Genomic DNA, 22,770 nt, shown 5'->3' on the forward strand with positions numbered 1-22,770 from the left:
ACTTCAATATTTTAGGTAGAGCTAAGTCTTAACATAACCCCTCCACCAAACTCATTTTATACCCTATGAGGGAATGAGGTGACAAAATAAAACTCGGAGGAGAAAGCAATGCTCACCTGTGTTAAAAAAAATTCACTGAGCGCTCGGTGACAGATTCACATGTTTGTTGGTGTGCACCTGATGAGTTCTTTACAAAAGTCACCTGACGTGAAATGACTAAGAAGGACAAAAAAAACTTAAAACCCAATCTCTACCACCCCGCCACCAATCTCATTGCCGTTGACCGGCTCTACTCCCCGTCCCTCTCACTTTTCCTCCCTCTTTCTCTCTCTTTCCTTCCTCCTCTGATCTATGCGATCTTGCCGGCCTCCAGATCGGTGGTGGCTCACTTCCAAAGTTCCAAATTTCCAATCATTATATTAATTTTTTTTTTGGGTCAACTAAATGCTTAGGAAAACAGATAGTTGGAACCTAAGACACGTGTCGCTAGCGTTCCAAACAAAGTTTCTTCTGGGACAGTGGGTCCAAGCCGCCGCCGCCATGTGCAATTTTTTAGGTGGGACCAAGCGTTGCCTTGTCCAATCTGGCATACACATTGTCACATGTCACACGTTTTCATTTGATTCCCATATTCTTACTTGTCATTTATCTCCATACGCAAACTGATATTCTTATTCTTATTTCCAATCTCTCGCTTCTACCCTTTCTCTGTATACCAACCAACTCCAAGGGCGGAATCCAAGCACGGCCCAGCACAACCTTCATCCGGTACGATTTCTCTATCACTCTCAACTCTGTCATTCTCATTTTGGCCCTCTTACCCATTTATCAGATCATTCAATTTCATATTATTGAAAATATTGGTTTTTTCGTGGTTGGTTTGAGATTTAAAATGAATATGTTGAATCTAATTGGAGTTTGGGATTGGATTGTCTGTGCTGAATTTTCTTGTGCTTCTTTGTTATTCCCTGCATGTAGCAATTAAAAATGGGCATATAATTTACAGGGTTTCATTCATTGTTCTTGAAAATAAAACTCCTAATTGCATGAGAATGAGAATGAATAGTAGATTGTTTGTCTATAAAATAGAATGAAATGTTCATTGATTAATTTCTTAGAACAACAAATGTTGATTGATTAGTTGGGTAACTTTTAAATATTGAAAATTCTTCACAGATGAGGAAGTAAAGGCACCTAAGTTGCTTGGAAGAGCAAAGGAAGAGATTGAAGCAATGTTGCACACAGACAAATCATCTCACAATCACAAGGAAACTCATGGCATGCGTAACGATATTGATACAAACACCCCATTAGAGGGTGTTAAAGCTCCAAACATGTTTGAGCGAGCAAAGGAGGAGGTTGAGGCTATAGTTGAAGCAATCCATCCCAAGAAAGAGCCTCCCACTCATGAAACAAGGTTTCCTTTTTGGAATTGCTTTGCTTTGGACAAAATTGAATAACTGAAGGTAGGCTGAAAGTGGCCTTTCGATGTGCTTAGATCTGTACCTCATTGCTTCTGTTAATTTGATAACAGGGGTGAAGTTAAAAAGGAGTCAAAACAGGAGAAAACAGATTCTCATTCAGGTATAGAATTCATGATAATGTTGCTTAAATGAGATGGTTTCTAGAAACTTTATCATGGGTTTCTATGACTAGCATTTTTAAGATTATTAACAGCAATGGGTTGTGGTTAAGATTGTTCTGTTTGTATATCTATATGTGATTTTTTTCATCTTCTCCATTATCATTTGTGATATCAAAAACTTGGAGTTAATATCTGGTTTTTAAGTTTTTTGATCGATATTATGTCATTTCTCCCAAGATTTGAGCATATGTTTGTGGTTGGATTGTTCAACCTTTGAAGAGATTCTTGTATGTGCCTGATGCAATGGCTGTGGGACCTGTCATAAACAGTGATTCCACAACATCCACTCTTGTGAGAGCCCAATGCATAAGAATTTTTCCAACCTTTCTTTGCATTTAAGCAATAATCACATTTCTATATGTTAAACCTTGAAATTTTCTCCATTTATTGCATGCTGACTCAATGTTGTTTGTAGGAAAGTTTGAAAGCTAAAATTTGGGTCTTAGTTCTTAATACTCTGTTTCTTGTTTGCAGAAAATCATTCTAAGACACCTAATTTTATTGAGAAAGCTAAGGAAAAGATTGAAAGAATCATGCACCATGAGAAGTCACCAAAGCATCATCACAAAGAAAATGAGAAGTCACCAAAGCCTCATGATAAAGAAACTCATGGAAGGAGTGATGACATTGATGAGAATACCCCGGTCGATCATGTTAAGGGTCCGAATGTTTTTGAAAGAGCAAAGGAAGAAATCGAGGCTATTGTCCAAGCAATCCATCCCAAGAAAGAAGAGAAGAGTTCTGGTTCCCCACCTAAGAAGGAAGGTGGATTGGGGGCGTCGATAGGAAAAGGGTTGGAAAAAATGTGCGCTCCTCACAGTCACAATCGTAAAGACTAGTTTTGAATTTTGGGTAAAGTTGTGACATTTTCTTACTGATTTTGGTCTCCCTGAATGAAACTCTCAGGATGAGCATGAGAAGTGGTTGTAGACCTCATCATTACTCTGTTTCTTAATGGAAACCATGTGCATTCAGCTTTTCCTTTATTATCACTAGCATCAGTCGTGGAGGCAATCGTCAGTTCGTCACTGGTTGATTGGTGTCAAAGGCAGATAATCATCCGCATGGGTGACTTTATTTAGCAAAGAGATATGCATTGAAATCGACATGTTCTGACTTTTATTTGCCGGAAGACTTTAAAATTTCAGATCTTTCATCCAAAATTTCCTGCATATATGTATATGTATATGTATATGTATGATGAGCATTTTCTTGATGGGAAAGATCACCACTTTTGCAAATTAAAGTAGAGCTAAAAAACAAGAACACAAGGTATGTGGAAGGCAGCCAAGCCTTAACAGTGAAGCAAGCAAGCAAAGCAATTGCAACTTGCAAGTAGCATTGTTGGAACGAGAGAGTCTTCGATGGAGCATACCCTAGTGCGGCAGCTCTCACATAAGGTGGGATCCACATGGGGCATACCCCATACATACATACAAGATTTAGTCTTGTAGCAACCCCCAAATCGGTGGTCATGACAAAACCCAACAACAGCTTTTTTACGGAATAGCGTGCACTCATGCAGCACCAAAAGAATAGCCTTAAAATGAAGGAAAAATACACAACACAACTTTTAAGACCTTTTTTTTAGTGAAATTTTGTCTTCACTAATCGTCACCCATGTTGTCTGCTGATGCTGATGTCCCTCTTCCCTCTGACTTCAAATCCATGGCGCTCTTCGCTCCCAAAACTCGCGTATTTAAACGACGTCGTTAGCCACAGCAACAACCCACACGTACTTACTAGGATACCCTGTCTTCGTTTTCAATGGAACTGAGAACCGGTGTCTGCGACTCAAACGACGTCGTTAGCAATTGCTACAGCAATTCCAACACCCGCAGCATCTCCTGTATAGCTCACTACTCATCAACTTCGGACCCTTCGCCTCCTCCCGATATCTCCCCCCTCACGCGCCTCTCCGACAACCTCGAACTGATCGTCGACTCTTCCGATTTCGACTTCTTCGCCGACGCCAGAATCACCGTCAAAAGTGGCCGAGAAGTTCCGGTCCACCGCTGTATTCTCGCCGCGCGGAGCTCGTTTTTCAAGAGCGTGTTCTCGGCCAAAGACGGAGGAGGACCTAGCTCTAGCTCCAGGTTCGAATTGAAGGACTTGGCCAAGGAATACGACGTCGGATTGGACTCGCTCCTCGCCGTTTTGGGCTATTTGTACAGCGGCAAGCTCAGGTCGCTGCCCAAAGGCGTTTGCGTTTGCGTAGACGACGCTTGTGCTCATGTCTCTTGCAGACCCGTCGTTGATTTCATGGTGGAGGTTCTCTACGCTTCTTCGACTTTTCAAATCTCCGAATTGGTGGCTCTCTACCAGGTAAAACGAGCGCAATGTGTTCGTTTTAATGTGTACGCATAATAAATGAATGATGTTAAAATTAAATTGTTAATTGTTAATTGTGTTTGTTTCTGAAATTTTGGCGTTAGCTTGTTGTGTTTTGATTATTCCAGAAGCGTCTGCTTGATATTCTGGAGAAAATCGCCATAGATGACATTTTGGTGGTTCTGTACGTTGCAAATATTTGTGGAAATGCGTGTGAGAGATTGGTAGGGAGGTGTGTTGAGATGATAGTTAAGTCTGATGTTGATGTTCTTGCTCTTGACAAAGCCTTGCCCCCACACACTGTGAAACAAATCACGGAATCGAGGTTGGCGCTTGGCTTGTACAGGCCTCAAAATGATAAACACACCAAGAGGATACACAGGGCTTTAGATTCAGATGATGTCGAATTGGTACGAATGTTGTTGAAAGAGGGGCACACCAATCTTGATGACGTCCATGCGCTCCATTATGCTGTGACCTATTGCGATGCAAAGACCACAACAGAGCTGCTTGATCTTGGACTCGCAGATGTTAATTGTAGAAATCCGAGGGGGTACACTGTGTTGCATGTTGCAGCATCGAGGAAGGAGCCTAAGATCATTGTGTCCCTTCTCACAAAGGGTGCTCGCCCTTCGGATCTTACGTTGGATGGTAGGAAAGCTCTTCAGATCACTAAGCGCCTCACCAGGGCTGCGGATTTTTTTAAGTCTAGTGATGAGGACAAATCTTCTCCCAATGATCGCTTGTGCATAGAGATTTTGGAGCAGGCGGAAAGAAGGGATCCATTGCTTGGAGAAGCTTCTCTTTCACTTGCTATGGCGGGTGACGATCTGCGTATGAAACTCTTGTACCTTGAGAATAGAGGTAATTTTCCCACCATTTCCGTTCTTAATTTACATATTCATTTGTTTTCACCTATGGAGAATCCCTCTTCTTTGCTTTTTAAATTAGAGCATATAAATGTTAGTGTGCTATTCTTTTTCAACTTAGATTGCATTTGTTATTTTTAATTAAGTACTCAGTAACTATAGAATTTTATCAAGAAGGCAGCTTCTGTTAGAAAAGAAACAAAAGAAATTCATTTTTACTGCACCAGTGCATCTACATGTGGTTGATCTTTCTAAGACAACCTTTTTGTTTGCTGTTTACTATCATCCGATTGATAACAGATGGGGGTATATATGACTCTAAAGTTTTACATATTTTGTGTGAGTTCTGGCTTCTTATCAATTCTTAACCATTGCTGCAATCCCATCCATTTATATCTCAGAGAAATTGAAGGTGTGAAATGCTTTTCAGTTGAACATAGTAGTTAATTACCTTTTGAAACATGACATGATGAACCCTGTAACCACAAAGAGGCTTGTTGGGTTCAATCCAGTGTCTATTATTCAGATCAGCAAAATATCTGATTCTTTCTTTTTCAGTTGGACTGGCAAAATATCTGTTCCCCATGGAAGCAAAGGTTGTTATGGATATTTCCCAAATTGATGGCACACCTGAGTTGAACCTGGCAAACTCCCAGAGAACTACCGTGGACTTGAATGAGGCACCATTCAGGATTCAGGAAGAACACCTCATCAGGCTAGGAGCCCTATCGCGAACTGGTATATAATCTTGTTTTACTAACAATACACAACATTTTTTGTTTAAATTAGTCTTTTATCAAGAAGTACCTTCATATTCACTTTCCATATTATTTGTATATGTGAGCAGTGGAACTTGGGAAACGCTTCTTTCCTCGTTGCTCAGAAGTGCTGAATAAGATCATGGATCGTGATGACATGTCACAACTTGCATACACAGGGGATGACACTCCAGAATTGCGGCTTACCAAGAGACGAAGGTACATGGAAATCCAAGAAGTACTGAACAAGGCATTCAATGAGGACAAAGAGGAACATGGTCGCTCTGCAATGTCTTCATCTTCATCTTCCACATCAATAGGAGTTGTGAGGTCTAATGGCAAGCTCACCATCAAAAAATAAAATAAATTTTCGTCAAACGTAAGATTAAGAGGCAGAAAATTCGTCTTTCTGTTGTGTTCATTCTTGGCTTCTCTTTCATTTTATTCTTCTTAAATGAAAGTTCTGTATTACATAGTTTATAGGAATAGTGGGAATTGCTTGTCTTATAGCAGTGATTTCATGCCTGTATTCTGTTCACTGTTGAATTTCTCCTTCATGGATAATATTAGATGAAATTTATAAGAGAGGTCATTCTGTTTGTGTCCAATTTTTTTTGCCTCGTCGCACCCAACAAATTTTATAACACCAATTTTACTCTACTTAATTAATTATTTAAAATAAGTTAAGAAAAATATTTTTTTTTCTCTAGATCTTTCCCTTGTCCAAAAATATTCATTAAGATAGAATTTGCTTTTTTAGGCAACAAGATGATCTCATCCAGAACTCAATTTGGTAAGGTCTCAAACCTACCCAAAATCCTCATCAACCATGAAACTAATACAGTAGATTAGAGCATTATGTTTTGTCATACACGTGGCAAGACTTTATACTCAGATTAAAATGTTCGAATTTTCAGGTGAGGATCCATCTACATCCAGCTAGACTCACGTATGCTTTCATATTCGGGGTAGGGACGCATAGATTATCTGTGTTGTCAGGTTTTAGGGGATATGGATATTATATAGCAGAAAAGTAAAGGGTTGGTTGCACAAAGACACAGAAGCCACATATATAAAGCTACTAATATATACACCGATTCAAACTTCATAATGAGTGCATAGACTCTGACTCTTTGTATCTATTGCTCTTATACTTTTTATACCTTTAATTTTTTGCATTTATTTCTCTCTCTTTGCATTTATTTCTCTCTATAGCTTTGATTCTTTGTATCTATTTCTTATAGATTCTTCATATTTATTTCTCTCATTACTTGTATCTCTATAACTTTGATTCTTTGTATATATTTTTCTCATTAGGTGTAGTTTTATTTCTCTTATTATACGTGATAGGTAATTTTTTTTTTTGTTTCCATACACCACACATCCTAAAATTCTGAATGAAGCCATTCAGTCACCTTCGACAAGGTTAAAGGAATTGCTTTTAACTATAAGATTGCTGAGTTTTAAGTTTTAACCAAACGCCACAGAGAAAATTGAAACAAAAGTGGAATATATTGGTATTGTAACATATTTATATGATTACATATTAAACTAAGTTCATCTGCGGCATCTGCCTGACCAAGCTGTGCAAGATCAGTATAGCAGAGAAAGACTTTACAACTTAGGGAATAGACAACCGCACAATGAAGATAAAAAAAAAAGAGGGCAAAAAAGTAGATGGAAGTATGAACAGCTACAAAAGACTCCATAACTCTTCAGGTTGAGGAGTTCTAGATTCACCTTCAATCTTCTGGTGATCTTCATGCTCAGATCTTCACACTGTAGAAGCAACAACCCCCAAAACACATTACATTTACCTTATATCACTAAACAGTAACACAATCATATTGAAGAGAATATGAAATATACCTGCGAAAATCAAGGCATTGACCCAATACAACCAGCTTGCTCAACCAGGCAATTACTTACATATCCACTCCAATCACGTGGCTTGGCAATCAAATCCTCCAATTCTTGGTATAAGTTGGAGTCATTTACTGCAAATTCTTCATCAAAAATTGAATTTTCTCCCAATAATTTCTCAGACATGTTATGATAAACAGAGGGCATAGCTTCTGTGCTTGTTTCAGTTTGGTGCCTCTGGTTTTGAACTGAATTGCATGATTTATCAACCATGGGAGCTGACAATGGGGTTTCTTTCTTTTGGGTAGCCATTGCCTTTGGCAATTGCTCAGCAAGGACAGGAGGCACCAGTTGTTCCTGAAGTTGGTTTCCACTATTAACACTGTGGCTTCTATTGATCTCCTCAGTGAAACTTCCAAGGCCTTGGGCTGAAAGTAATCTTCTTCTCTTACCTAGATCACCCCCATCCAGCTCTCTCTTTAACACTCTCTTTTGCATCAGCTGCTGAACAAAGGTGGGATTTTTGGCTATCTTGATGAGGAAAAAGAGCATCGTTTGTTGCTTACACTCCGAATTTCGAATCCGTTCTTCAACAGTAGTCAGTTGATGTTGTGAGTTCTTTCGTTGTTGCCTCAGATTCATGATTTCCAGTTTCAACAAATCCTGGTCCTTCTTTAGAGTTTCAAGTTCGTCTTCTTTGGTTGAATCAGCAGAGACCATGGTTCCTTGTGGTTGTTTGTTGTATCTGCTTCTTCTCTTGATGTTCTTCAGCAAGTGCTTCTTCCCTCCTTGAAACCCTTCATTTGCAAACTCCCACCTATCCGGATCAACCTTCTTAAATCCCTGAATACATAATAAGAACCAAGAAACAAAGATTAGGAAAAGAACCACAGAAGAGAAACTGAAGGACAACTTAAAGCAGAAAAGGTTTACACTTTACAGAACTAATTAGAACCAAAATCAAATTAATATAATTTGCAAAGAATACCACCTAAACGAACATTAAAATCAGAAAAATAGAACTGAATTCAATATATTTACTTTTTTTCCATATGTTTGTAAAAGCCAAGCGAAAAATTTATGAAAGTGATGGAATAATCACATAAGTGTTAAGTTGGCGGATGAAGCTTGAGAAATTGCTATGCTTGAAATATTTGGGCAAGAGAGTCTTAGAGAACTCGTGGGAGTCCCAAACAATGAAGCTTTCACGAGATTCGCTCCAAGATACAATCGGGTCGGTATCTGTGTCATCCACCATTTGGAAGGTCTTTTTCAAGAAGGGTGGTGGCCCAGACTCGAGCAAACACTCCATGGGTTTGGGCACCACCATGGATGAAGATGAAGAGTAGTCTCTGCCGTATTCAACATCATCCCCAAAAACCTCTATGCTTTCTTCTTTGAAATGGACCACTTTACTGGGGGCCTCCTCCTCTGGTTTTGCTAAATCCAAGACCTTGTTTGAGAGTGAAGCGGTGGATGAAGACGAAGAAGATGACCTGTCACAACCACCACCTTTGCAAGTCACTGCCTTTTGCTCTTTTTTGACTGACACTGCTTCTTGTACAGCGTTGTTGGGTTTTGAAAACTGGGTTTTGGGTGAAAATGGTAAGCAAGACCCACCACCACCGCCCCCACCACCACAAGCACCACCGTCAGCAACCACCATTTTCTTTGTATTTGAAAAACAGGGTTTCAGAATTTGCCAAGTAAGTTAACAGAAGAGTCTGGCTGTTTGTGAAAATGGCAGAGTTTTATACATACAAATATACAATACAGAAGGTGGCAGAGTTTTATGTTTTTATTTGGGTTTTTTGGCCTCTTCACTCTTTGTTTACTGAGACTCTGGGACTGAGAGGGACAATGGGTATGACTGTATGAGCGTGTGTGGACAATTCAAGGAGTTGTAGGAGGTCGCCACGTTTCTGTATTCTTGAAGCTTTTGCCATTTGGGGTTACCATATTTGACCCCATTACTTTGTCCCCACCTAATTCGAGTCCCTAAACTTACTAGAAACTTCCAAATGGCCCCAATTTTTTATTTTCTTATTCAGCAAAGGACTCCCAATTTAAAATTCTCTCACTCAGTTACTGTTAGCACCCAATCCAGCTCCCCTTGATTTTATAAGCTTGCTCTAAATTCCTGGAAGACGTTCTCCTGTGTGACACGTGGCCGAGGAACATGGTGATGTTGTGAGGACTCGCAGACAGTATATTTGTCCTCTTCCTCCGCACGGGAAATTATGCTTTTGCCTCTTAGGAAATTATCTGAAAAAAATTTTATCACTGTTATGCTCGTGACAGTTTAAACGGTCAGGATCATGCGGTTTCTATAACGGCCACCATCTTGTCGGTCCCTCATCTGCTGCATGTACGCCAACTGGTTTCATCAGGCGCATCATATGGCTCGGTGGGCTGTCTTTATTCGAAGAGCAAAGAGCTTACTAATATCACCTATCAACTAGCTTCAATTTGTGTTAGACTGTTAGGGGATAAATTATATTATAAATTTCTAATCACTAATTTACTAATTTAGTAGACGTACAAGTAAAAAAAAAAAAAAAAAATATTTTTAAACAAGCCCAACACAAGTTTTCTTTAATTAAATAAGCCAAAAGTTTAATTATGAAAGTTTATAAACTAAAGGAGTTGAGAAAAGCTTGAGGGAACGGTCATCCTAGATTCCTAGGCCCTGTGGATTATATTTTTATGATATAAAAATAATAAACATACATGTGTTATAATATAAATGAATTAATAGTATTAAATCACAATGTTACAATTACACTGAAAAATTACTCATCATAAGGTGTAATTATTAAAAAAAACTTTTCTAATATAGATGTATAAACCTAATGTACTATCTTTCTTAAGTGATGAAAAAGATAGATATAATGAATGAGTGTATACATTTATTATATGAAAGTTTATTTTTGTTATTGGTGATTTTAAAAAGCTGAACTAATCCATGTTAACATAATTATGGACGAAAATGATAAAAAGCTCCTCCACAAGAATTTCATTAACAAAATAGGTCGAGGAACTTAGCAACTATTAAACCCTCCAATTACGAATAGAGTAGTAAATTAGAAGGACCTTATGATAAGTAATTTTATTCTTGTCATATTTTCAGTGGAACAACTTTTCACGTTCTAGTTTACCGGTGGAGAAGGACGATAGTTGAACTGTAATCATGAGTGTTGAGAAAGAAAAAAAGAAGGGAGAAAGTTGAGCATTGTCATTCGTGTTAAGGTAAGTGCTTTGTCACCAGAGCTATGAGTTCTCACGAACCACTACTAACTATCAAAACATACACGCAAACCATCAAAACGACAAATTTTTGTTAATAGGCTTTCTATAATTCAATACATACCATATTTATGAGTAACTAAGATCATGTATAATCTAGATCTTTATCACATGTGGTAATGCAACAATAATTTTGTTTCCTTTTGTTTTCCCAAATGATATTTATTATATAAGAATGAGAAATTCTTGTATGTAATGTTGTACACAAAATTGGTAACGGACTAACATGACTAATATGCAAAATATTAAATGTAAGAAAGATGTTGTATACAACGATCATATACAAGATTCTTTTATTGAAGGAAGAGAAGAAACTTACATATAATGAACGCGCAACACAGATTATATAAATTTTTGCGCGAACAAACTTATATATAACATGCGCACATAATAGATTATCAAAATTTTTCGCGCGAACAAACTTACATAAGATAGGTGCGCATAACAAATTATCAAAAATTTTCGCGCGAACAAACTTACTTATAATGGACGCGCATAACGAATTATCAAAATTTTTCGCGCGAATTAAACTCTCCATGTTCGTGTATGGGTAAATAATTTATAACTGCATCACTAATTCTATTACAATTTTTAAAACTCATATCTGGCTAATGAATATTTCCTCCCCTCCTACATTCAATTCTCATGTCTCGCACCATAACTCCTTAAATCTACACCTGTCTAATTCCAACAAACTCATGAAACTCTCCAACGCTCCCAAATCTGTGACATGACTGTCACTCAATCTCATTGCCAGTTAGACATTCTGGTACAAATCATTGACGTGACATTGGGCCTTACTATGGAGTATGGACCACGAAGCTCAGCCCAATGGAAAAAAAAAAAAAATTGGCAGCAGCAGTACCGCTAGTAACCATCCATAATAAAATGAGACCAGGTGTTAGGTTTTAAAAAGGGCAGAAAGGATTTAACGGAGGCCACGTTTTGAAACCTCTCTCTCTTTACCCATTTCCTCCTTCACACCGCGCTTCTAGGGTTTTAGCTTTGCCGCTTTCTTCTTCTTATTCTTCCTCCTCCTCCTCCTCCTCATCTCTCCCTCTCTTTCTGCAAATCAGAATGAGCAACGACAAGGACAGCATCAACATGTCCGATCTCACTTCTGGTGGTACTCTCTCTCTCTCTCTCTCTCTCTCTCTGTTTCTTTCTACGTGTTTGTGATGGTTTTAATCTGGTGTGGTTATCTTACACTGCTTTTGATTTTTGTGTCTACAGCTCTGAACGAAGAGGATCGAGCTGGTCTCGTTAATGCTCTCAAGGTCAGTAACCTTATCCACAGTAACCATTCAACTGTAGTTTCACCTTTTTTTTTTTCTTGGAAACCAAACAGTACTCTATTTGTTCTGTTAATTATCTTTTGAAAGTTGAAATTACTTTATTTTATTTATTTATTTTGTATCGATGATTAGTTTTTCAGTTTTATTATTTATTTTTTGCGGTTAAGTGTTTGTTTGGCTGATAGAGATGGTTTCTTTTTTTTTTTTTTTGTGTGGTGTCTGTGCAGAATAAGATACAGAGTTTAGCTGGGCAGCACTCCGACATCCTCGAGAGCCTATCGCCGAACGTCAGAAAGCGGGTTGATGTTCTTAGAGAGATCCAGGTATGATTCTCTCTTTTGCTCTGAAGCTTGTAGTTGTAGTGCCTTGCTTTACTGGATTACTCAGAGTTTTGATGTGTTTTGATACTGTAGTATTATCAACTTTGTTTCATTGATTGACTATTAACTTACATTTTTACATCAGTATGAGTCTATTTGTTTAAGATTGAAAAAGCGCATATGGTATTTCAGAATGTGAAGTAAATTGAGGTTTTTTTAACTTGCAGACCCAACATGATGAATTGGAGGCCAAGTTTTTCGAGGAGAGAGCAGCACTTGAAGCCAAGTATCAGAAATTGTATCAACCTCTGTACACCAAGGTATCCTGCTGGTCTACATACTTCACTGAGCATATGTATATACATAATATTTTAAATATATATGTGTACTTTACATATCAGTATATATTCATGCTCTTTATCATAGCTATTGAATTTTGGATTCTGTAAACCAACTTGATACGTTTATAGCACTAGCACATAAGACTAAGTTGTTTAGTAGCTTGCCTCTACTCTACCCAATTGAGGTATCAGTGGCTCCCCTGGCCTGTGTCAGTGTCACTGACAGCGTGTCTTTGACTGCATTATAGATGCTGGTTTCTGGCTGATCTATGAAATTTTTAGAATGATTAGCTTATGGTCATTTCTTTGCCTTTCTTTGGTTTTTTAAAAGAAATTGTGATGGTCCCTTCGCAGCGATTCGATATTGTAAATGGTGTTGTTGAAGCTGAGGGAGTTACTACTGAAGCAGCAACGAATCAAGAGGATAAAGCTGCTGAAGGTACACTCTTTATAATTATGCAGGCCTTTATTTTTTTATTATATATTTCAGGGCAACTATTAGTTTCTCATTTCTGCTTTTGTATTTTTGCAGAGAAAGGAGTGCCTGATTTCTGGCTCAATGCAATGAAAAACAATGAAGTGCTAGCTGAGGAGGTAACCAGTTTTGCATAATGTTTCTCATGCTTGATGTTTAGATAGTTGTATGTCAAATTAACTGTTTCCTCTTATTTGTTTGAAACAGATTTCAGAGCGTGATGAAGGAGCTCTTAAATATCTTAGAGACATCAAGTGGTTTAGGATAGATAACCCTAAGGGGTTCAAACTTGAGTTCTACTTTGACACCAATCCCTATTTCAAAAACTCTGTCTTGACGAAGACATATCACATGATTGACGAAGATGAACCCATTCTAGAGAAAGCAATAGGGTAAGTTTGGTTCCTATCTTGCCTTTATGTTAAACAGTTTAGTTTCTTATTCTTCTGTTACCAAGAAGGCCTCCTTTATGTTAAACAGTTTCGTTCTTATTCTTCTGTTACCAAGAAGGCCTCCTTTATGTTAAACATTTTAGTTCTTATTCTTCTGTTACCAAGAAGGCCTTCTTATGTTAAACAGTTTAGTTTCTTATTCTTCTGTTACCAAGAAGGTCTGTGTATGGTTGGTCGAACTTACTTTGACTATACTTTGGCTGTCATCTGTTACTCTGTAGGACTGAGATTGAATGGTATCCTGCAAAATGCTTGACACAGAAGCTCCTTAAGAAGAAGCCTAAGAAGGGATCTAAGAATGCTAAGCCAATCACTAGAACTGAAAATTGTGAAAGTTTCTTCAACTTTTTTAGTCCACCTCAAGTCCCCGAGGATGATGAAGATATTGATGAAGATGCTGTAAGAAAGTCTTCTTTACGTTTTTTTTAAAGATGTTTGATTGTCTGTAGTCTGTCTTAATTATTCTTCTTTCTCAACAGGCTGAGGAACTCCAGAACCAGATGGAACAAGATTATGACATTGGGTGAGTTCTACCTATAGACAGATTTCTGAATTGTTATTATGATGATGCTTCCTTCTAGTTTGTTTGAAGTCTCCTACTGATGTGGTGTTCTTTTAATTTTCTGAATTTTGCTTTTGCTGGATACTTGGGAATTTCATAATTGAGTACTCTGTTTACTTGTTTCTTCTGTTATTGGCATTATTTTTCTAGGTCAACCATCCGAGACAAGATCATCCCCCATGCTGTTTCATGGTTTACTGGTGAGGCTATCCAGGGAGATGATTTTGGGGACTTGGAAGATGATGAAGACGATGACATTGAACAGGATGATGATGAAGAGGACGATGAGGATGAAGAAGAAGAGGAGGATGATGATGACGACGATGAAGATGAAGATGAAGGCAAAACCAAAAAGAAGGTACAGTAGTTTTAAAATTTGGATTAGCTATCTCCACTTGCATTTTCTTCTTCTTTTTTTTTTCAATTATTTTAAGCTTGAAATGTTGCTTATTATTATTTCTTGCAATGTTGGACTGCTTCTGCAGGTATCATCTGGTCATAAGGTATAGTACTTGGTCAGTTCCTTGTGTTATCTATAATCTTCTTGTTTCATTGTATCTAAAATGTATGCATGTCCTGATCACTTGCGTTATGTAATGCAGAAGAGTGGAAGAGCACAACTTGGAGACAGTCAACAGGGCGAGCGGCCCCCAGAATGCAAACAGCAGTAGAAGAATATGATTGTTGCAGAAATATGTGATTGAGTAGCTGGGAGTTCTCATTGGACCTTCAGTCTTTTGGATAGAAAAGGGTTGTTGGGCAGTTTTGTATGATGCTTCATCACTTCAATATATTTTTTTTGTTTCACCTTATGTTATATGATGAGAGATAGTTGGGAGTTCTTTTCCTTGAAATTTTTCTTTTTATTTTTCCATTTTGGTTTAGAGGGAATGTGATCAAGATGGTTTGGGATGCGTTGTGATTTGTTGAAAACCAGATGCTGGAATTTGATGGGACAATGTTTTTAGTAATTTATTAATCATATGTGTATTTTTTGGTCCTTGTGTATCTTACCATGAATTTATCCTTATCCCTTGTGTTGGTAAATTAATAGACGTTGATCAGCAGATTGTTTGGTTATGATTGTCGTGGTGACTCAAAAAGAGTTTTAGTTGATGTGTGAAGTTGTCATTGAAAAGGTGGAGACAAGGGAGAGGAAATGACAGTTAAGGGATTGGATGGAGGGAGTAAGAATAAATGGGTCACGCTTTGGTGTCTAATTAAACGGCACTATTCTGTTTCCCATGAAAACGAAAAATAAACTTTTATCATTAAGCACATTTAATGCAATCTTTTTATCACCTACTAATAACCTAATTGGTGGAAAATGTTGAAGTTTTCTTGGTATGTAATATACGAATATATTTTTAGTACTTAAGTTCAAATGGATCCATTTGTAATTGATATGTAATCAAATCAAAAAAATATTATAGGGGACAAGTAAGTATACATAAAATGATTTTTTAAATAAAAAAATAAAAAATTAAACTTAAAATTATTTTAGGTTGTAAGTTGTAACAGTTTCAATTTCTCTATTTTCACTCTTTTTAAAAATATTAAAAATATTATGAAACATTTCTAATAAATGAAAATTAGAGTGAGATTTTAAGAAGCCCACTATAATTTATTGGGTCGTGACCTTTTTATTCCCAGCCCTATTAGAAAATAGAAAGTCCATTACATACTTGTAACAGACCCAGCCCATACATACACACAGTCAGGTCTCCCTCCACTCTCTCCGCTCTCTGCGATACTCGCGCTTTCAAAAAGGAGGGAAATCAAAACCCCAAAACCCTAAAAACCCCAACACACTCTCTCTTTGCCATGGCATATATATGCATTGCCTGACCCATTTTTTGATTGATTTTTACTTTGCTGAGCTATTCTCTAGTGTGATTCTGGAGAAGCTGGGGTGCGGAGGTTTCGAAGCTTGGAGGTTGTTACCTATGGCGAAGCTTCTCCGTAACACTCTTACTATGAAACGCTTTCTGTTCCCACCACAGGTTTACCATTTCTTCACTTGTAAACAAGAAAGTTTTCTTTTTGCTTATTTAAAGTCGCATAAAGTTTAGCTTTCTGTTTGGTCCCCGGGAAAGTTCATAAAAACGGTGTCTCAATGTAAATACTTAATGGGGGACCAGGAAAGCTAAGAAAAAAATTATACCTTCTGAGCTTTTTGCATTTATTTAGTTATTTATTTATTTTGTTTTGCAGGGTTATAGGAGAGAAATATTGGGGACATCTACCCAGTTTTGCAATTTTTCTTGTAAAGGTGCTTGCTTCAATTTTCCTCATACTCTTTTGTTCTGATTCTTGATGCCTTCAACAACATACTCTGCGAAATGTTAGATTTTTTATTTATTTCTTTCCGAATGAGTTTGGACATATTATAAGGAAGCTTTAAATATATCTAGAAATACTGCATTTTCTTGTTAATGGGAAAAAAGAAAAGAGAAAAAACTGGGACCAAAGCAGAGAGCGATGTAGTAATCAACTTTATGACCCTATTGTTGCATGCATGAATTATCTTCTTGATAGGGTGAAATTTATCCCATTAGTATAGAAACTTGTAATAATAGAATGACTATTATCCCTTATCTTCAAATTCTTCTTTTAAAGTTATTTAAAAATGAGTGATTCTCTTGGAGTATGTTCTGGCATAAAACACTGTTTGTTCCCCATACGATTTAAAAAGTTTCAAATGCTATCTGAAGGTAGAAGGAAATCTAAGTCAGATGGAAGTGACTCCTGTGAAGAGAATATGTCCAAGAAAGACTTAGCCCTGCAGCAAGCCCTGGATCAGATTACCTCCTCATTTGGAAAAGGATCTATAATGTGGCTTGGTCGGACTGTCTCTCCTAGACACGTCCCAGTGGTATCCACGGGTTCTTTTGCCCTGGATCTAGCGCTGGGAACCGGTGGATTTCCAAAGGTATCTTGCAAAATCAATCACTGGAATGTTTAGGGTCATTATTGCTGGGAACCCATAGTCTTGATCATATGTGCATGTTTTTGTGCATAGGGTGCGAGACAGGCAGATTTGACCTTTTTGTCAGTGTGGAATATGTATTTGCTGCTTGTGATATGCCTTCATTGAATTTCTGTAGGGACGTGTTGTGGAGATATATGGTCCTGAGGCTTCTGGGAAAACTACTCTTGCTCTACATGTAATAGCCGAAGCACAGAAGAAAGGAGGTTGTATTATAAGTTCCCAAAATAATATTTTTACCTTACAGCATTAATAAACATGGTTTGGATAAAGCACTTCCATATTTATGGTTTTTAGTCCTATCATTTGGTGTTAAATTAACACATTGCACTTCATTTATAGAACATAGTTGGCTATCGTATGTGAGAGATGCACTTTCCTTTTCCTTCTTTCTTTCTGTTGTTTTATTCTTTGTGCATGTGGTACTTGCACGTGTGCACACACACATACACACATCTGAATGCGAGTTTCCGAATCATTTCCTCAGTTGCAAATAATTAGAAGAGTTGTTTGGCTGGTTTTCCTATAAAAAAATTATTTGAGGCTCTATCCACCCCTTTGGCTCTGCCCCTGCATCTGCCCCACCTAATCCCTGATTTTATCTGTGTGTTGATCTAGCCATATTAGTAAATTCCTCTGATATATTAGCTTGAAATGTTGAAGTGAAGCTTGGCATTTGCATATTGAAAAATTATCTTTGATTCATAATATCAATTAAGGTTGTAGGATGGTGTAAATTGTCCTGTTTTGATACATTTACTAATGAAGGACCGGTTGGGACCATTTTTCAGCGTGGATTACAACTTACAGTATCTATTAATGCCAAGCTTACAAGTATTATCTTCTGTTGATGATTTTGCATTTGGCTTCCGTCATGATTTTGAGTTCCTTGTTTAATGCCACTTTATGTAGGTTACTGTGTTTTTGTTGATGCTGAGCATGCTCTTGATCCTTCACTGGCTCAGGCTATTGGGGTAAACACTGAGAATCTGCTTCTCTCGCAACCTGATTGTGGTGAACAAGCCCTCAGTCTTGTCGACACTCTAATTCGGAGTGGTTCAGTTGATGTTGTTGTTGTTGACAGTGTAAGTAAGGTGCTTTTCTGTTAAGTGTTAACGATGTATTTTGTAGGTAAATTATCCGTCAGTTTTTTCTTATTTACACATGCTCGATGTGATCTAAAATCTTTTTAGTTTGTTGGTTTTGGTTCTTCTTTCCCCCCTCATATCATCTCAAGAGGCTTTTACTTTCTTGGATAGAATTGTTTTCTTATACATTGCACAGTAACTTGTCCTGGTAGATGAAATGGTTGCCATATGATGACAGGTAGCTGCCCTTGTGCCTAAGAGTGAACTTGATGGTGAGATGGGTGATGCTCATATGGCGGTGCAGGCTAGATTAATGAGTCAGGCACTTCGCAAATTGAGTCACTCTTTGTCTCTGTCACAGACAGTATTAATCTTCACAAATCAGGTATCAGCTTTGGGTTTCATATGTAATCTGTTACAATCTGAATGACCTACAGAGTTTTATTTTTATGAATTTCATACAGACAGGTCCACTTCAACTTGTGTGGTTTTAATTTTGTACATAGGCTGGCCCGAACAAATTTTGGAATTTGCTGGGTTTTGTGTTGTTGAAAAAGTAATTTGATAGTTTGGTTGTTCTCCAATTTTATTGAAAGATGTGGATATCTGTTTGAAGATCAGATTTCTCCAATTCATTGGGTTTATCATCAGGTGAGGTCGAAGATTTCTACTTTTGGAGGATTTGGTGGGCCCACTGAAGTTACTTGTGGCGGCAATGCATTAAAGTTTTATGCTTCAGTGCGCCTTAATATCAGGAGAATAGGGCTTGTCAAGAAGGGTGAAGAGGTAACCATTTGTCTATTTTGTTCATGAATTTTAACTTTCTTTTGGAGAGAGGTAGTTTCCATTATAGCTGTCACCTATGCTTATGGTATATATTAAAATTTAAATTGGTGTTGAATACCATTTATTGATATCCTGAAAATTTTCTTGGCTTTAATTAGGCTACTCTCACTAGGCTATCCAGTCATCATATCTGGTTGAAAACATCCTTGGGAAAATAACTGTTTTTGAGTCTCAAGCACTGTCCTTTGGTCTTCATTGGCAGCTAAGCTAGTAAGGGTGTGATAGTAATGTGAAAGTGTTTTTGAGTCTCAAGCACTGTCCTTTGGTCTTCATTGGCAGCTAAGCTAGTAAGGGTGTGATAAGTAATGTGAAAGAGGAGCAGCTCAATGTTGCTTTCACAGTATCACTCAAATGGTAGTTGTAGAAGTGAAGCTCTTAGTTCATTCTTGGCTTTATCTGTTTTGGCTTGCTTGCACACCTGATAACTTTTGGAAGTAGGGGTCTCCCTTTAGATGTAAATAATGTCAAAACACTTCTGTTTGATTGTTTATTGTTCGGTGAGGAAAATGCTAGAAGGTTGTATGCTGTTCATGTGACAAGCAACATAAAGGTTTGAATAACTTATATGATCTGAGTCATCCCTGATTGTTCTTTTGGATGTGTTCATTTTTCATTTTCCAATAGAATTTTTATTTTTATTTTTATTTGGCTAAGCCACATAGGCACATAGGGAGAAATCACTTTCTTTTGCAGGCCGTCAAAGTAAACATTACCTTTACCTGAATCTGATGAATATGGCTTACATGTTTCTCTTGCCCCCCCCTTCAAGCCCTCCCCCTCCTCCTAAGTGCCCTTTGAAGGATCAGATATTATGTTGTTGATGCATCCTTTTGAAAGAAATTATTTTTCTATGCAGACTTTAGGAAGTCAAGTTCAAGTGAAGATAGTGAAGAACAAGCTTGCTCCCCCATTCAGAACTGTCCTGTTAGAGCTTGAGTTTGGCAAGGGTCTATGTCGTCAATCGGAGATCATAGGGTTGGGACTGAAACACAAATTTATCACAAAGGCTGGTTCACATTACAATTTAAATGGTCAAACTTTCCATGGCAAGGATGCTTTGAAAAGGTTTTTGTCTGAGAATAATACTGTTTTGGAAGAACTTACAATGAAGCTCAGGGAGAAGCTAGTTGATGTTGTGACAGACAAGGAAGCAGAAACAGAACCGCCTATGGGTGAAGGTCCTATAGAGGAAATTGTTTCACCTGATTCAACCGATGAAGATGCAGTTACGGCAGTTGAAGCGTAAAATGTTCAGATGGCTTCAAATTGTAGAATGAAGTTTTCCTTGTTTTCTTTGGCGGGATTCAATGCTCTAGGGGACCAGCTACTGCATTCTTCTCATCAGTTGGTATGTTGGAATTAGAAATGGCACACATAAAAGTGTTTAGGAAGCCTTTGGTTCAGAATCACTTGCTCTCCTTGTAAATTGTTATTACTAATCACTATATATGGCATGGGTGTAGTGAAGTTTTGTGGGTTCAAAGGGGGAAATTTGGAAGGATGGAGGGCTTTTTTTAAAATGTCTGGGTTCACCCTAGCTGATTGTTAAATTTTCAGCTACAGTTTGTATGTCACCAAGGTCAATGTTATATATCGTTTTATTTAACAAAAAAAGGGTTAGAATATCATTTGTGAATTGCTACTAGTGCTACTTTAGTTGTTGCCGTCTTTGTACAGACATGATATGCATTTGAAAATCATACTTCAAGCTGTCTCTGTTGCAATGACATGAAATACTTTCAAGTCATTTTCTAATACTTTCAATGACATGAAATATTCTGATTTTGGTCCATCCCTATTTTGTTTATTTTTAAAAATCTGGTTTAGGTAAATTTGTATGGCCTTATTATTAAGAATCAACATTTTTTCTATTGATTAACATTATATATTTTCTTTTTGAAAAAAATTAATTTCGTGGCTACCTTGTCGGAGGAATTAAACTTGAGAAAACTCCTTTGTATCTTCGAGGAGCACTCCGACACAACCTTGTAATTAAACTTGTTTATTTGGACATTAATCAAGACTAGGAGGAGGACAAGATAAAGCTAGATCTCTGACAATAAGATAAAACGATCATTGTAATGTGTTGATTTTGTTGTTTCATTAAGCACTTTAATAATTAGTTTGAAAATTTGGCTTAAACCAACTCTAATCTTTATAAAGCAACAAATTACATATAAACCTCTCCACCTAAAAAGTTTAATTAAACTCATAACCCAATAAAGGTCTTTATTTAAACTTGTTGAATTAATGAATGTTCATATAGTGTTATTGTCGTTATTTATTTAGTTCTCACCTATATCTCAGATATTCATAACTAATCCTCATCATATAAATCACTTCAATATATATATATATATAACTTAAGTAGAAAAAAAAGATAGTATGAAAAGTTTGCCAAATTATACACATTATACATATATTAAATTATCATATAATAATTTACAATGTTCTTCGAGTGACTCGAGTCAATAAACATATATATTCATAAGAATTTATTTTGCGTACTAATGCTTTTAGAATTTTATTCTTTTATATGAGCATAAAAAGATCCATATAATAAAGCATGTTAGAAAATCGTAGTTTGTATATTAATTGATTAACTTGTTGCATTAAATCATTAATCATTGTCAATTGTTGTCGATTGCCGTGTGCGGAATTGTTTTTTTTTTTAATAAGTTCAGCTACTTCAAAAAAATGAAATTAAGTTCTATCAGCTGGGTTTCTTATCACCTTCTCATCCATGTGGGCACATAATTAATCTCAACTGCTTGAAATTATATAAAATATACCCAACAATTTATACAAGCCTTTTTTCATTGAATTCCAAATTGCATTAATGAGGAAAACAATTACATAACATGGCCAACCAGAAGAGTGGCCTGCACAACACAAACAGATTAGAAAGACACAAAACCTGCTCTTAAAGTGATCTCCAAACCTGCTCAAGCAATGTTTCTCTCACTTCAATTGAATCATTATCGTAGAATAATGTTTAGGATTATGTCAATATAGATTTTAAATGATGTGACAGTGTTAAAATTTACTTGTTAATTGTAAATAAAGGGTTTATTTCATATTTAGTACTTAAATTTTGATCATTGTCTTAATGTGGTACCTAAACTTTTATTTGTCTCAATTGAGTACCTAAACTTTTATTTTGTGTCTAATAGATATTAAAATGAATTTCTATTAAAATTGTCAACAAAAGTTAGGGGCAATATAGTCAAAGTATATTTTAATTATTTTCTTTATATGTTTAAAATTATTAAAAAAAAACACAACAAACAAAAAAATAAAAAATTATAATTAAAATATAAATTTTTTGAAGTAACTATATTGTCTCTAACTTTTGTTGACAATTTTAACAAAAATTCATTTTGGTATCTATTAGACACAAAATAAAAATTTAAGTACTCAATTGAGACAAATAAAAGTTTAAGTACCACATTAAGACAATAGTCAAAGTTTAGGTACTAAATATAAAAAAAACCCGTAAATAAATGAACTTCAAAATAAGTGTAAATGTAAATCTAAATTACCACATCATTTAGGATTAAATTTAAGAATTACCATTTTCTTAATTAAGGGAGAGAATTACAACTAGTTATATACTCAAATTTGACCGAC

General features: G+C 36.7%; 5 protein-coding genes across 10 annotated transcripts; 4 read left to right on the forward strand and 1 right to left on the reverse strand.

Annotated features, from left to right (window-relative positions):
* The first annotated feature begins 667 nt into the window (after positions 1-667).
* LOC147285151 (DEAD-box ATP-dependent RNA helicase) lies at positions 668-2,631 on the forward strand. Its single transcript, XM_086244670.1, has 4 exons — positions 668-768; positions 1,177-1,417; positions 1,535-1,584; positions 2,120-2,631. Exons 2-4 carry the CDS (start codon positions 1,233-1,235, stop codon positions 2,482-2,484), a joined length of 600 nt encoding a protein of 199 aa, XP_086100796.1. The 5' UTR covers positions 668-768; positions 1,177-1,232; the 3' UTR covers positions 2,485-2,631.
* A 523-nt stretch (positions 2,632-3,154) lies between these two features.
* On the forward strand, positions 3,155-6,188 carry NPR1 (regulatory protein (NPR1)). Its single transcript, XM_086243557.1, has 4 exons — positions 3,155-3,970; positions 4,105-4,840; positions 5,404-5,583; positions 5,693-6,188. Exons 1-4 carry the CDS (start codon positions 3,413-3,415, stop codon positions 5,962-5,964), a joined length of 1,746 nt encoding a protein of 581 aa, XP_086099683.1. The 5' UTR covers positions 3,155-3,412; the 3' UTR covers positions 5,965-6,188.
* A 1,014-nt stretch (positions 6,189-7,202) lies between these two features.
* LOC147285153 (heat stress transcription factor A-2-like) lies at positions 7,203-9,211 on the reverse strand. Its single transcript, XM_086243317.1, has 3 exons — positions 8,569-9,211; positions 7,473-8,309; positions 7,203-7,382 (listed from the first exon to the last, which is right to left on the reverse strand). The coding sequence occupies exons 1-2, from the start codon at positions 9,130-9,132 to the stop codon at positions 7,482-7,484; spliced, it is 1,392 nt and encodes a 463-aa protein (XP_086099443.1). The 5' UTR covers positions 9,133-9,211; the 3' UTR covers positions 7,203-7,382; positions 7,473-7,481.
* A 2,488-nt stretch (positions 9,212-11,699) lies between these two features.
* On the forward strand, positions 11,700-15,225 carry LOC147285154 (nucleosome assembly protein 1;2-like). 5 transcript variants are annotated; one of them, XM_086243323.1, is made up of 12 exons: positions 11,700-11,898; positions 12,006-12,049; positions 12,295-12,390; positions 12,615-12,707; positions 13,083-13,167; positions 13,261-13,322; positions 13,411-13,595; positions 13,877-14,054; positions 14,135-14,178; positions 14,368-14,575; positions 14,703-14,732; positions 14,820-15,225. In XM_086243323.1, the coding sequence occupies exons 1-11, from the start codon at positions 11,850-11,852 to the stop codon at positions 14,724-14,726; spliced, it is 1,068 nt and encodes a 355-aa protein (XP_086099449.1). In that variant the 5' UTR covers positions 11,700-11,849; the 3' UTR covers positions 14,727-14,732; positions 14,820-15,225. The 5 variants fall into 5 exon arrangements, with proteins under 5 accessions (XP_086099449.1, XP_086099444.1, XP_086099445.1 ...); XM_086243318.1 differs by having other exon boundaries at positions 14,703-14,720; XM_086243319.1 differs by having other exon boundaries at positions 11,700-11,895; positions 14,703-14,720.
* A 734-nt stretch (positions 15,226-15,959) lies between these two features.
* Positions 15,960-20,846, forward strand: RECA2 (recA DNA recombination family protein). Of its 2 annotated transcripts, none has more exons than XM_086244346.1 (8): positions 15,960-16,220; positions 16,432-16,489; positions 16,932-17,149; positions 17,325-17,412; positions 18,119-18,300; positions 18,533-18,679; positions 18,946-19,080; positions 19,997-20,846. In XM_086244346.1, exons 1-8 carry the CDS (start codon positions 16,053-16,055, stop codon positions 20,384-20,386), a joined length of 1,386 nt encoding a protein of 461 aa, XP_086100472.1. In that variant the 5' UTR covers positions 15,960-16,052; the 3' UTR covers positions 20,387-20,846. The 2 variants fall into 2 exon arrangements, with proteins under 2 accessions (XP_086100472.1, XP_086100473.1); XM_086244347.1 differs by having other exon boundaries at positions 18,119-18,291; positions 19,997-20,843.
* Positions 20,847-22,770: the final 1,924 nt, after the last annotated feature.

This window comes from Dryas octopetala, chromosome 5 (genome assembly GCF_963921425.1).
Source record: "Dryas octopetala chromosome 5, drDryOcto1.1, whole genome shotgun sequence".
Classification (NCBI taxonomy): Eukaryota; Viridiplantae; Streptophyta; class Magnoliopsida; order Rosales; family Rosaceae; genus Dryas; species Dryas octopetala.